Source organism: Lissotriton vulgaris, chromosome 11 (genome assembly GCF_964263255.1).
Source record: "Lissotriton vulgaris chromosome 11, aLisVul1.2, whole genome shotgun sequence".
Taxonomy (NCBI): Eukaryota; Metazoa; Chordata; class Amphibia; order Caudata; family Salamandridae; genus Lissotriton; species Lissotriton vulgaris.
In genome coordinates this window covers 95,576,942-95,591,533 of record NC_141699.1, presented here as the reverse complement: position 1 = coordinate 95,591,533, position 14,592 = coordinate 95,576,942, and the positions used below count along the sequence as shown (strand labels likewise).

The following is a 14,592-nucleotide window of genomic DNA, read 5'->3' as shown; positions in this document are numbered from 1 at the left end:
AGACCACAACCCCTGTTGTATTGAGGAGATGCACTCTCCCACCAGAGTGACGAGTCCATGGTAATAGTGGGTTGCAGAATTGGGTCCATAAAGGAGCTGCCCTGCAGCAGATTGCTTCTTTTCCACTACAGCAGAGAACCATGGGAACTGCCCTTACTCAAAACAAGATCTTCCAAGTGACCCTCCGCTTGTGACCTCCTGTGCTGAGAGACACTCCTGTAACAGATGTATATGGAGTCTGGTATGGGGAACTGTGGCTATGCAAGAGGCAATCTCTAAAAGACACATGGCTGTTCTGACTGCAAGTTGACAATTTAGCAAGAAAAGAGGCATTAGCTGCTGGATTGCCACTAATCACTATTGGTGTGTGCATGTCTTGACTGCGGTGTCATTTGGAATGGATCCTGGGAAGGGTTAAACTTGGAGGGAGGAGCTGAATATGGGACCTGGCTGTGGAGCAGGGAGATAGCAGCTAGAGTGTGGGTTGGGCACTGCTGCCTGCCTGCGCTCTTGATCAGTCAATTGTCTAGCTAGGGTGTCTCCCCTGCCGAGATGGGTAAATATCACTGCAAGACATTTTGTAAAAACCTTTCAGGCCGTGGTACCTCTGAAAGGCCAAACCTTGAATCAGTAGAGTTGTTTACATATCATTAATCGGAGGTACCTCATGAGGTGCTTATCAGGGTGGATAGGTACGTGGAAATAGGGGTCATGTATTTGCCTTGTTGCAGCAGAGGGATAATGCCCTGCAGAGTGGTCATGAGGAAATCTTTTGACAGGGTGGCCTGAGGGAGCTGTCCTTTTTGAGGATGAGTAAGTACAGGGAGTAGACTCCCTTGCCCTATGTTGAAGGGGCACAGCCTCTATTGCTTCTATGAGGAGAAGCACATGAACCTCTTACTACAGAAGGTTGAGATGTTAGCTTAGCAACCCCCGCTAAGGTGAATGGCAGATGAGCAATTGGAATAAAGGCATGATCAATGTAAAATTAGGTAAAGAGCCAAAGGCATTGTGTCTGCCCTATCCCACTGAACTACTGCCTCATAAAACACCTTGGACAGAAATAAAAGGCAACTGGATTAAAACCAGACTGCTAACACAGCTCATGACATCTGACCTATTGTTTGGGCCCTCCACTGGTTCATCACAGTTCTCTGCATATACTTTTACCTGACATGTCAATGTGTGATATATCAAAAAACAAAAAACGAAATGAAATTGTTATTTTAAAGCGCACTAATACCCATAGGTGTCTAGGTGCTAAGACCTTCTGGCCGGTAAGAACAGCAAAAACAGTACTTTAACCAAACATAGAAATAAGGAAGCCACGAAAGAAAAGAAACATGAAGACCCTACTAATTATTAAACAAATATGTTTTAAGAGTCTTGCGAAAGGTAAATTGGTTATTGATACATTTTAGCTTGAGGGGTATCGAGTTCCATAGTTTGGCAGTAGCCACAGCTAAACTCTTGCCTCCCAAGTGGCTTTTTTGATTTTAGGCACAACCAAATTAGCCAGAGAGGATGATCTTAAAGTTCTGGATGGACTGTACCATTGAAAAAGCTGTTTGATAGATTCTGGACCCTCGAGGAGAAGGGCTTTAAAGACTATGCACAAAGATTTGAAAGTCACCCGCTTTTTCACAGGGACCCAGTGAAGTGAGGGCAGAGATTGGGAGACTAACTGATGTTAAGGGATCCCGAGAAATAATCTTGCTTCTCATTTTGGACCATCTGAAGCTTATGCTTTCCTTTCATTTGGGCAGGAAGAAACAGCCCATTGCAATAGTCAAGTTTTGAGAAATGACGAGTGCAGTGATCACTGCGTTGCACAAATTTAAAGGAATGAAAGGAAGAACCTTCCTGTGTGACTTGAATAAGAAGAAACAGGAGGAGGTGATAGTATTAGATTGTCCCACAAAGGAAACTTTCTCGGCAAATTGGACTCCCAAATTTTTCACTTTGGGGACAGGAGTCGGGAGAGCTCCCATTTCCCGAGGCCACCATTTGGGAGACCAGAACAATTGATGATTACCGAAGAGAAGTACCTCGGTTTTCTCGGATTTATGCTTCAGATGGTTGTTAGACATCCAGCTCCCCATCTGTTGCATGCAGTCATGGAAGCACTCGGCTGCCCTATCTAAATCTTCGGTGAACGACACCACAATCTGAATGACATTTTTTCGGTCCAAAGACCAGACTCCTAACGTGCCTGTTCTGCATTCCACTTAAACAAGCTGTACAAATGTAAGCTGTAATACATTTTTTTCAGGCACCTCTGAGATCATTGTATTTCTAATACCTAGTCACAAAGTGCTAATATTGCCTGAGAATGTCTTTCTCGGGGTCACAGCACTGGTTTTAGAGTTACAAAATCAGCAATTCTGAGTCATGATGACAAAAGCAGTAGATATCAAAAGATGTCACCACACATACATGCACATTAAAATTACAAAATACTGCCTCAATCAAAGAACATGGATATGCCACTATCCTCCCTCGCAAGAAGGTATAGGACCCCAAAATCTGACATGCTGAACCCTTGTATGCTTTGGTTGGTATTTACAGTCATGTTTTTGATTTGAGCATACACACGGCGACATATGCTGCAGTGTAGTAGCATATTTAACAGGGAAGTAGTATTCGGTCATGCTGTCAGTGAACAACTTTGTCCCGGAATTACTATTAGGGAAAAAAAAAGAAAAAAAAAGTCCTTCTTGGGGAGTACTAAGATACTAGACAACGGAAACAATCTGTCAATCTAATGCTTTCTGTAACTCCATGGACATCCATCGCCCAACAGGTTTCACAAAGACTCACCCCAAACCCTCCCAAAACGACTCTAATTTACACCACTTTCCTAGCCCTGATATGCCTACCACACCCTCACAGCTTACTTCCCCAATTTTCTTATACCTTCCACAAACTCCTCTCCTCACCAAAATCAATCTCAAACTCTACTCGCTAACACGCAGTTTAACATTTTGCAGACTTAACCCAAAATCACTTTACCCATCATCCCACACAGCTGGCCCAATTCTCTGCCCCAAGATTACGCTCCAAAAATTGCAGAGCTTCCCAACACCACTCACCCCATCCTTCCGACCACTCTTTGCAAACCTATGATAAAAGTCAAGCACTGCATCAGGGAAAGGCTGAGTCAGTCCGAGGTAACAGTGGCAGAAAAGGGGAATGAGGCTACATATGTAAACAAAGTGAACAGTCAACACATGGACACACAAGCAATGTCTAAGGATTACTCATGCAACACTATGGGATAAGGCAATAGCACCCACCTGTGAGATGCTTGCTTGGTATTGGTGAAGCACAGCACCCGCGAGTACTTCAAGGTGGCCAGAAAATGCAGCAGAATCAGGGGCTTCACATTAAGGTTGCAGGGCACGTAGAATTGCTGGAAGAGACAGATATGAGTAAGTAGTGGCTTGCTAGTAACAGTAACACAAAACACCCCATGCCCAGGCTAAAAAAGGAGAAAAGAACTTTAATAATGGTGGAGAAATGTTAATCTATAATGCAATCAGTCTTTAACCATCACAGTGACAGAAGCAAAAAAAACATCTGCTGTTAAAAATAATAATGGGTTTGTATATATTTGCACATGTGAGAACAATTAGTGACATATCAACATCAAGAAAAAACAGAATGTATGGCTCTTATAAAAACACCATCATGGAGCCACTTCATAGAGCAAGGCCAAAGGAATTGCAATTAAACCACTACACGAAGGCCTCGGTATCCAAAATCAAATATACTTTGAAAATTGTGGCAGTACGTGTGTGCTCATATACAAAGCAAACAAGAATGCACAGAAAATGAAATAAAAACACAAAAAGTAGCCAATGCAAAGACTATCGCAAAGTGACACAGAATTTAAACTTGTGGCGAGGAGAAGTAACATTGAATATAGAGCTGCACCTCCGTGATGTTAGTTGTATTAAGCCGTTTATGCTGGTTTTATTTAACATGTTATAGATCCAGTATCCCTGGGCAGGTTACCTTCTGCTTTTGCTATTCCTACGGAGAAAGTTCTCCGAATAAAAAAGGGGACACCTTGGGAGCTCTTGAGTTGGACTGTGTAGCTCACCACATGCCTTAGATTATCATGGGTTCAACCTTCCTACTAAGAAAGTAAATACCAGGTAAACAACATTTGAAATGTGTGGCTATCAGAAGCTTTTCTGCAATAATGAGGGGCTTTTTGAGAATTATCATATTTTATTGAAAAATACTTTCTTTGTAAGCCTGAGGACCCGACTACACCTCCTGCTTGAACATACAATGTACCCTCACCAATGACCCTTGATTCGACACACTCATCCACTCATTCATCCTCAGTAACCACCATCATCATCCCAGAAATGATGTCATCAAGTCACCCAGTTCCCCTCAGCGATTTCCGATTATCAAATGCAATGCGGCTGCTGGTGTTTGTAGGAATCTAGCTTTTTATGTAGTGTACCTAAATCTGGTACTCAGGAGAAAGCCCAGGTGACCCTAATTGGCTTACAGGCCTTAAATTAATAATCCCTAATGCTCTGTTTTGTGGTAGTGTGGACGAGCAGAGTGTTGCAAGAGTAAATAAATGAGAGACACACTCAAGAAGAAACTCTAGACAAATTTAGAACAAGCATTTGCAATGCAATAGGTCTCGCATTTGTGAGAGGTAGCGCTATTGGCGTGGTTAATGACAATGCTTTTTACCCATGTGTTTTGGTTTAGTGTTTGCTTGAACCGACACAGATGGGAGTTGACAAAGGAGATATGAAAGGAAGAAGGAAAACAGACAAGGGGTGGGAATGGAAGAAGCCACAGGGACCTCATGCAGTTGAAAGTTAAAATGTGTACATATCAAATTAACATTAGCCACAAGAGCCACAAAGAACATTAAATACTATCCCCACTCCTGTTTTCCAGTGCCCAAGAGAATGAGAGGCACCAAAACAGTAACAAGAGTAATATGCTGCCTGACAAAAAAATGAGCACACATTGTATGCTTTACAAATAAACACTCCTGCAGGGGAACTGCTTTATACCGTGCATACAGAGACCTTTCAGGGGTACGCAAAAATACTTAATGCACTTCCCTAAAACACTCCCACTGGAGGAGCCTGAAAGGTACATTAATACTTAACACTTGGTAGACACACAACTTGAATTACTTTTGCTGTGAAATACACAAACTTAGCTGCAAGCACACCAGCTACATTTCCTGAAAACACACACATAATAGCACATCAATCAACATGTGTTGTCAATGAAGCATTTACACTGTGTGAACGTCCTTTGTATCAGGAACACAGACAATGGATATTGTTGCTCAGAAACTTAAGCCAACTGTGTTAAAAGAGAATGCATCCCTGGTCCACCATGTGATACAAACAGAAGAGCATTTGTTTTGAAATGCAAGTCCTACTTTTGTTCTCTAGTAGTGACAAGAAACACCTTGATGCGCTCTGGTAAGAAATAATAGCACTATCTGTTTGAAAAGTGATGGAAAAAAGTCCACACAAATTTCCAGAACTGTAAAGGAGGCACCATGGGAAAGCACTGAAGTAACGCACTATGTATTATGGCAAAGCAATGATATGTGAGGTATTCTGCTAAGTTCAGGCGGCCCTCTTCTGGAAATACTACTTTTAAACGTTTCTCCCAAGGAGTTGAAAAAGCACACCATAAAAAATTTAAAAGGTATTTATTACACACTCAATCAAAAAAGGAAAACCGAGCTAAAGCATGTTTCCAGACAGTCATATTCTGTGTTTAAAAATGACACTCACAAAAATCAGTTGAAAATAATATAAGAGAGAGAGAGAATACACACATGTCTTCAGTCTTACCTGCACACTCTAGTTCCATGTACTAAATGGCTGTGCTAACAAAGGCTGGGTAAGAACATACAACAATCAGAGCATGAAATCTAAATCCCGAGGCTTAAAGTTTCTGAACATGTCCCATCCACAGAGAAGACATGGCTCGTGTTACCTCAAAAACATCAGTGCTAAAATGAGTAATTATAACCTACTGGAATCCAGTTTAAAGTAAACAAATACATTAATAAATGCCTATAGAGCGAATGGTTCCCTGGCACTGTGAACTTACTGATAAGCAGGAGAAATATTGAAAAAAAGAATTGGCATAACCAATAGGTTTCGTCTTTGGGAACCTTATAAGTGTTTAGCCATGCAACAGTTCATGTTGTTGCACCAAGGATATTGTGCTGTATATCTAAATACTTAAAGTGCCCAAAAGCGAGACCTTTTGGCTATGCCAATGCTTGTTTGGATAGGTGCCAGCACATTACTCAGGCTAGTGGAGGGTTTTACTTTTTAGGCATCACCATTTTGGTTTGTGCTTAAAGTTAATTAAAGGCTTCGTTGGTTTGTTGTTTGTAGGTCGGGCATAGTGGTAGGGTAGTCACGGTAGGTGCAAAGTGAAATGCTGTTGTTTAGGCCCTGATGGCAGTGAGAAGGGCAGGAAGGAAACGTTGATAAGTCTGGGTTCTTGGACCAGGTGTGTGTTCCATAAAGGTATTTGCCCCTTGGGAGGTCTGCGAGTGCGCTCAGTACGGTAGGCCTGTTTGCCACTGCAATGTAAGGGTATTTATTAGATGTAAAAGTGGTAATTTGAGGACTAATACGAAAGGAGAGGGAACTGCGGTGAGTGACAGTTTGTTAAATAGGGGCTGGCAGGCACTGCCGGTGGAGCTGTCAATGACAAAGAAAGGGCAAGCTAACAGGCACAGGGCAGCTCAGCTGGTGTTCAGCTGGAGTGCCGCCGGATTCAAGAAATTGAGACAAGAGAGTGGTGCAGTTCACCTGTGGCAGGGCGCGGTGATGGGCCGATCCATCAGGTGGCACTGTTGCGGCAGAATAGCCGATTGAGCTGTTGAAATAAATCACGCTAGAATTAACAACAGGAAATCAATTATTACTAGCTTTTTAAAATATTTTTATTCGTTTTTGTCTGTTCGGACAGTGAAACCGTCTTAAACATAAACATGTACGTGAGCACATCATCTTATCACCATAAACATCTTCAAATAATAGAAAGTCACGATGATTCCTTTGTACAACTTCGAAGAGCAAACATATCACAGGTTTTCTAATCAATTATTTTTTAAACATTTGGGTTCAAGTAAGACCACCGCTCGAGTCATACAGGAGTTTCAGCCGTGACTAGAGTCGGTGGGGGTGTGAAAGAATGCAACACTGCTACTGAATCTCCGTTACATGGGCCGCCACTGTCCCAAACCTCGTGTCTTGTGGGAACAAAGCACGGATGGCTCAGTTGTAGGGGCACCAAAGGGAGGGAGGGAAAGAGGCCTCGTTCCCTGGAAAGGGTACACAAACACACACACTTATGTGGTCATAAATATGCCTTACAAGTAACTCTCGGGGCTGCCCTGCTGCTGCGGTTGTCCTCGTGCTCGGCGCCCACGTGGGACGTGCTCGTGGTGCCTTGGCGGGGCTTGCTGGGCTTGCTTGTGTGCTTCCTAGAGAGGCAGGAGATGCGCGCGGCCGGCTCCGATCGCTTTCCTGAGCGTGCGCGTGACATCTCCTGTCTCCTGGGAAGCAGACCCAGCAACTATAGTATCGCGCCTGCGCGATGGCATATGGCTTTGCCATATGCATCGCAGGCGCGAGACCTAAAAATAACAGGTATTTTAATATATTTTTTAACATACAAGAACTTCGTAATCGAGTAAGTACTTTGTGTTATCAGTTTTTACGATTAAGAAAAAAATGTCACACAAGTGTGTTTTTTATGTGGAGAAAGAAACCTATATGCATACACGTATTTGCAATCGTATTTTGTGGCTCCCCTTTAGGACTTAAGGTGTTAGGGGTAAAAGTTAAAAGTTACAAGACGCACCAGCAGTTGCGGTTTACCTGTCCTGGAGTGTCCGGTTGTGGATGCTGGAAGGGGTGGATGCCTTGCGCTACACAGTTGACAAGAAAGGGGGTAGGGGCACTGAGAAACAGGCTGCAGGGGGAGACTTGGGGACAAGTCCAGGAGCTCCCAACAGGGGGGCTCAGCTCGTGAGGATCCTGGGAGAGGGGGGGGGGGGCACAGTTTGTGTTTGTCCAGAGGATTTTGGTCAGCTGTTCCTGTGCGACGGCGCTCACGGTTCTCGGTCAGACCTGCAGAGGGGGACATAGCACAGCTGTGCCACTCTCAGAGCTGGCCTCTGTGATGCGGATGCCCCTCATCGGCTGTTGCAGTGTTGGAGTCAGGATTGGCCTTCAAACAAGCTTTGGTTGCTGCAAAGTGTCTGGACCCAGGATATTATTGAAGGATGGCTCCTAGGGGTTCTGACATATTCAAACTTGGGGAGGAGATGGAATTGACTTTCTGGAGCACTGTGACCTCCGTCTGTGTGGCTGCTGCATCAGTGGACCCAGTGGTCTGCAGAACAGTAGCCCGGACATTGCAGTCGGTGGTTGCAGGGAAGTGGCTCCAGTTCAAGGGAGATGCTGGCTGGTTGGAGAAGTACTGGCAACCCTAGGAGGCTTTGAGGAAGCAAATCTGCAGGATGATTCGGATTGTCGTAATTGTCAGGCCAAGAGCAGGGATGCAGGGTTGGCGCCAAAGCCCACCAGTAGTCCAAAGTTCTTGCTTCATCTGCTCTTCTTCATCCTTCTTCTTTAGGTCAGGCGAATCTGATGAACTTAGGGGTGTTAAGGAAGTGATGGGTAGTAGCCAATGGGTAACGAACCTTTGGGGTCACTATACCCTCTTTATGACAACTTCCTGTAGGGAGTCAGCATAACCCTGTTCCAGAGTTCCTAATAGCACCAAAAACAAGATGGTGGAATCTTCCTTCCGTGGAGCACATCATGCAGACCATCTTAGGGGGTTTGAGTGCCCTGGTAGCCGAACAGGCCTTCATGGTAATGGTTAATTTCCCATCTGTCTTGGTGCTAGATGGGCCTCAGAGCAGGGGGTGGCATCTCCCAGGTCTGAAGGAAACCGCAGTCGCATATCAAAAGCAGCAGGGTCTTTGAAGCCCTTGGCCTTGGTATGCTAAATCCCTAAGACTGATTTGCATATGGTGGGTCCAAACTGGGGTGGTGTGGTGAGCATAAGAATGATGGATTAAACCAAGGTCCTTCTGACTGGTGGTGAATGTTTGCATTGTCCAGCATTCCATCCATCAACTGTTTCTTATGCTAAATCCCTAGTCATCCTGCTAGAGGAGGTGTGAACACCTTCATCCGGAGCAGGCATTTTCTGGACTCTGCCACCTGAGATCAGCCAAGGGTGGACCTAATAGTCACAGTTTCGTCAAGGTATCTTACCCACGGATCAGGATGCGGGACGACCGAGGAACAATAGGTATCCGTGGGTGAGATAACTTGACGAAAGTGTGACTATAGAGTCCACCCCCAGCCGATCTCAGGTGGCAAATCGCCACAACCGCAGAACATACAGCTGCGACATGGAGTCAATATAGTGGGTTGTAAGTACAATCCATACCCTAGCTGCATGTCTTAGTGTGCATGCATGCATTTACAGGTCCTGAAGAAATCCTTTTGGGCATATCAGTACATGGCTGAAACATGTAGACCAACCACTGGATAAAAAGTATTGGATTAATATCCTTCACATATCTGCCACCTCTTTTAACATTGACCAATAATTTCAATTATTAAATTGAGTTTAGAAACACAAGAGTATTGAGCTAATTTTAAATCACACCTCACTCAAGCACTTTTCATTTACAATGCAACGGTCTCGGCATTGCAAAAGTTAGAGCTATTAGCATTGTGAATGAACGCGAGTTTAAGGTCTTGACATTGTAAATGACAAGGTCTTTTATTTATGTTTTAAAAACTAAAACATAAATAAAAGTCATTGTCATTTACAATGGCAATAGCTCAAAGTCGCGTAAATGCAAGACCTATTACATTGCAAATGCTCGTTTTCAATGTTGGCAACTCCGAATTTAATTAACTGACCATTGCATTCTTGCAGTGTCAGCCATTATGTCAGTTGTAGTTAATCGGAGCTAAAGTGTACATGCCGCGGATTCGGCTCCACTGCCTGAGAGTGGGCAAGTTAGATGTATTATGCAAGTAGTCCAGCACAGAATGTTTTTGAAAAGAAGCACATAGTGCCAAAAACGGAAAGAGACAGGTAGTGTAACCGAGGAAAGAAAAAAGTAAACTATACAGGGTATGAAAGGATAGAGAAAGGGAGACAGACAATGCGTGAGTAAAGTGAAAGGTAAGTACAAGAGAAATGGGCGAACGAGCAAGAACCAGAAGAGGGATGTGGTCGGTCTTGTTCACGCATCGAAATCTTACATCCACTTGTGCCTCTGGTATTTCTAGAGACCCCTCTGACTTAGTCTTGCCAACCCTGCTTAATTTGAGCCAGTGGTTTCCGGGGTCACTTACGTGGGTGGAGAGTTAAGCGCCTGTCCATCCGCCCACGTGGGAGGGCTTGTTTTTCATAGAGGGCGAGTGAAGATATTACTAGTGCTAGTAAGTGCTATATAAATACAGTGTATATAAATTCAGTGTACAATGACAGTATATCAGAGTCTTTTGGTTTTGCTTTGTTTTGAAGGTGTAGCCCGAAGCTGTTGTGTTGTCCACATAATCCGTGTATGTTTCTGTACTTTGTCCCCGTGTGGATGAGGGGAGAAGTGTTAACATCTGTCGTGTGTATGCCTGAGTCCTGGCTGAATGTCTGTATGTTCTCCAGCCCTAGGGTAGCATGTCATATACTTCTGTTTCATGGTGATGATGAAGTGTTTATTATGATGACGTGAGAGTGTTCTAGACCACTGTGAGCTCAGCCATTGGTCGCTGCCTTTGGTCCTTCATCGGAGTTGAGTGAGCATCACTGCTCCTTGCGTGGTACTGTGATCTAGTTGTTGTAACATTTAGGAAATGGGCTTCTTGCTCTGAGGCTGATGGCGATCGACATTCTCTGTATCATGCATGCTGCATTTTAGAAATAAACTTAGATATATGGTACAGTTTAAATCTGTTAATTTGGATCTTTTAGTCAGAGCAGGTTTTGCAACTTAAAGAAGCCTGCTTCAAGGGGCAGCCATGTGTGTGTGTTATCAGCGCTGCGCTCTGGTATGCAGACTCCCCCTGCATTCCAGCAGGCACGCGTTACGATCCGGGCTGCATTAGCACTGTGGAGACAAGACCTGGCCGCGCGCACAACGTTATCCTATGGGGAAACGCTGCGCACGGCCAGGTCTTGTCTCACTTCGGTGTTCTCAGACTGCTGAGACACCGACAATAGTTCTCTGGCGAGAACGCGCTTTCAGCGCGTTATAACCGAGACCTAAAAAACAGCTCCGCTGTAATCCTGCCTCCTAATTCTCCTTGACCTATCATCAACTTTGGCACAGTTAAACATGACAGCCTCATTGACCTTTTGGAATGGAGAATGGGGCAATCGGGGTCCACCCTTAATTGGTTCACCTCTTTCCTCCACAACAGATCCCAAAGAATCAAGGTTAACCATTCGCTTTCCAATTCTTCACCTGTCACACTAGGGGTTCCACAAAGATCAAAGCTCTCACTCACCATCATTAAACTGTTCACAGAGTCACTAACGGAAATCCTGAAGCTATCCAACATCCACTATTACATGCATGCTGACGACACCAAATTGTACTTGAAAATCTCTTCCCCTGAAGATGTACAATTTCTTAAAACTACTCTCCAAAAAACGAAAAACTGGCATACATGCAACCACTTCAAACTAAATGCTCAAACAACACAATTCCTCAATGGCCCCACCTAAACAGTCCTCGTATATCGGAGAATGGATGAAGCAACTAATGGCTCTTAACTGCCTTCCACACATTTTACATTTCACAAGATCACTTGGAATAACCCATGACAAGAACGTGAACATGCAGGAGCACATCAGTTCTGCCACTAAAGGAGCCAACTTCCAAATAAACATCCGAAGGGAAATTAAACCCTTCCTCCCATTCGCCAGCTGCAACGAAATGGCAGAATTTTTCCATAATAAAATTAAGAATATCTATGGATGCTTCTCTACCACTGAAGACCCTAATTTTATCTATCACAATAAGCCATACACAGAAGGCAAGGAAACATGTCTAGCAGCTTTTCCTATAATGGACTACAACTGTCTGCTAGCGATGGCTGGCCGAGTAAAAACCAGATCACCTAATGACCCTGCCCCACTTAGTATTCTTAAGCAAGTAGCAGAGACAGCTGGCCCGGTCCTTCTAGATGTGGTTAATTCTCCTATTGTATCCGGAGTAGTTCCCCCTCTCCCTAGAAAAAAGCTATGGTCAGAGCTCTTTTGAAGAAATCTACCTTAGACCCTGACTGTCTGGCCAACTACCGTCCGATTTCCCTTCTCCCGGGAATCAGCAAAATCTTGGAGAAATATATAAATATCATACTCTCTGCTTACTTAGAATCCAACCATCTTCTCCATCAAACCCAAACAGGATTTCGTCCCGGTCACAGCACAGAGACAGCGCTCTTAGCTGTCCTGGAAGAATCGAGAAAAATTCTTGATTCTGGAGGATCATCTGCTGTGATCCTATTGGATCTAAGCGCGGCCTTCGATACAGTGAATCACTGTATCTTGATTGACCGTCTCAGAAGTTTGGGGGTGACCGGAACAGCGTTAACCTGGCTGAGGTTATTCCTGGAAGGGCGATCCTTCCAAGTATTTGAGGGTGAAACCACTTCCAAGCCCTGGCCCCTTTCATGTGGAGTTCCACAGGGCTCTTCTTTAAGCCCAACGCTTTTCAATGCCTACATGGATCCACTGGCAGAGGTCATACAGCCCTATGGAGTAAACACTGTAACATATGCTGATGACACTCAGCTAGTGGTTTCGCTTAACCAGTCTGATTTATCCACATCCTGCCTTTGTACCTGTCTCGAAGAAGTGGCTAAATGGATGCACTACCCCCATTTGAAGCTGAATGGGACAAGACGGAGCTTACGCTCCTTGGTAATTCGTCATAATTTAGACCAACAGAGATGTGGCTGACGGCAATGGGATCAGCACCTGTTCCCAAAGCAAATATAAAGAGTCTGGGGTTCTGACTGGACTCAGACCTTACTCTTAAAGTCCAAGCCAGAAAGGTGGTCGCCGCCTGTTTCAGCATGCTTAGAATGCTACGTAAAGTACTGCCTCTACTCCCCTTTCAAGCTAGGAAACTTACAGTCCAAGAACTTATACTATCATGCATGGACTTCAGTAATGCACTCTATCTGGGTGCTTCAGAGGCAGTACTTTCTAAACTTCAAATGATTCAGAACTGTGCGTCAAGAACCCTCATGGGAACTCCCTATCGACAGGCAGCGTGAAAGCCTCACACTGGCTGCCAATCTGGGAGAGAGCCCATTTTAAATCTCTTTGTATCACTCACAAATTGCTTGGAGGGAACAGACCTAATATCATCTCCCCTTTAGCCAAACCTTATCAAGCCAATAGGCCTCTAAGATCGGATGAACTCTCTTCCTCTCCAGCTGCGGAAAGAAACTTATCATCTGATTTTTCGCGAGCTGTTGAAAACCTGGCTCTTCCCCAGATAAGCTTCAACAGCTTCTTATTTCCAGCGCTGGGCTGCCCATGGGTAGCCATGCACTTTATAAATGCCACTTCTATTCTATTCTATTCTAAATCAGTGTTTCAAGCACTAGTGATTTCCAGGTTGGACTATGGAAGCACAACCCTCTGTGGCCTACCTAGATCAATGTTGGCACCTTTAAGGCTCTCTGAACTCAGCTGCAAGGCTCATCACAGGATGTAAAAGATACAACCACATCACTCCTGATAGGCTCTAAATTGCTCCCAATTGAAGGAAGGATTGTTAAAAAAAAAAAATCACATGTATGGTGCATAAAGCCATACATTTTAAAACCCTGTTATACTTAGCACAAAAACTGGAATTATCTTGTGGCTGTAGATCTTCTAGAAGTTCAAGCACTTAATTGCTGAAACCACAGATACTCTGTAAAAAGAAAAAGTACCATTGAACTTCCTTGGGTATTGCCCCGAGAACCTGGAACTCCCTCCCACCTGAAAGCAGACCGAAACCCTCACCCGTATCTTTTAAAAATGAAGTCAAAGTGCTACTTATGAACAAGTTCTTGCTCTAAGGAATATGCACTTTAGTAGACTTCCACATTTGCTATACCCATGTAAAGTTCTAGATTTGTATGATCATGCATTTGTGGGTGGCTTGATCCCGATAGAGGTCCGCTACCTCGTTTTGAGACCTATCACATCCTGTTTCACTCTTAATTGTGTTTTTGTTTTACTGTTTCTTCTTTCCTGACCACTTGTAAAGCCCTCTTATACCCTCGTGGGTCATGCTCGTGCTCTATATTAATCTTTATAAATAAATAGATTCAGCACTTTCAGATTGCTTAATCAATCAGTGCTGTAGAAACCTCAGTTTACAGTACTCGATATTAAACATGTAAATAGAGAACAAAGGGCCATTCAATTGCAATTTACAATATTAAAACACTTATATGTTAATAGGGATCATTTAAATGCCCCTTTGATGTGATTACAGTAGAGGACAAGAGCATATTTGTT

General features: G+C 43.9%; 1 protein-coding gene across 1 annotated transcript in view; it reads right to left on the bottom strand.

Annotated features, from left to right (window-relative positions):
- Positions 1 to 14,592, bottom strand: part of DDX51 (DEAD-box helicase 51) — a 171,939-nt gene that overhangs the window by 25,101 nt on the left and 132,246 nt on the right. Inside the window, exon 10 of the mRNA XM_086942761.1 lies at positions 3,297 to 3,412. Within this exon, the coding sequence (XP_086798887.1) occupies positions 3,297 to 3,412 (116 nt within the window). The remainder of the gene's footprint in view (positions 1 to 3,296; positions 3,413 to 14,592) is intronic.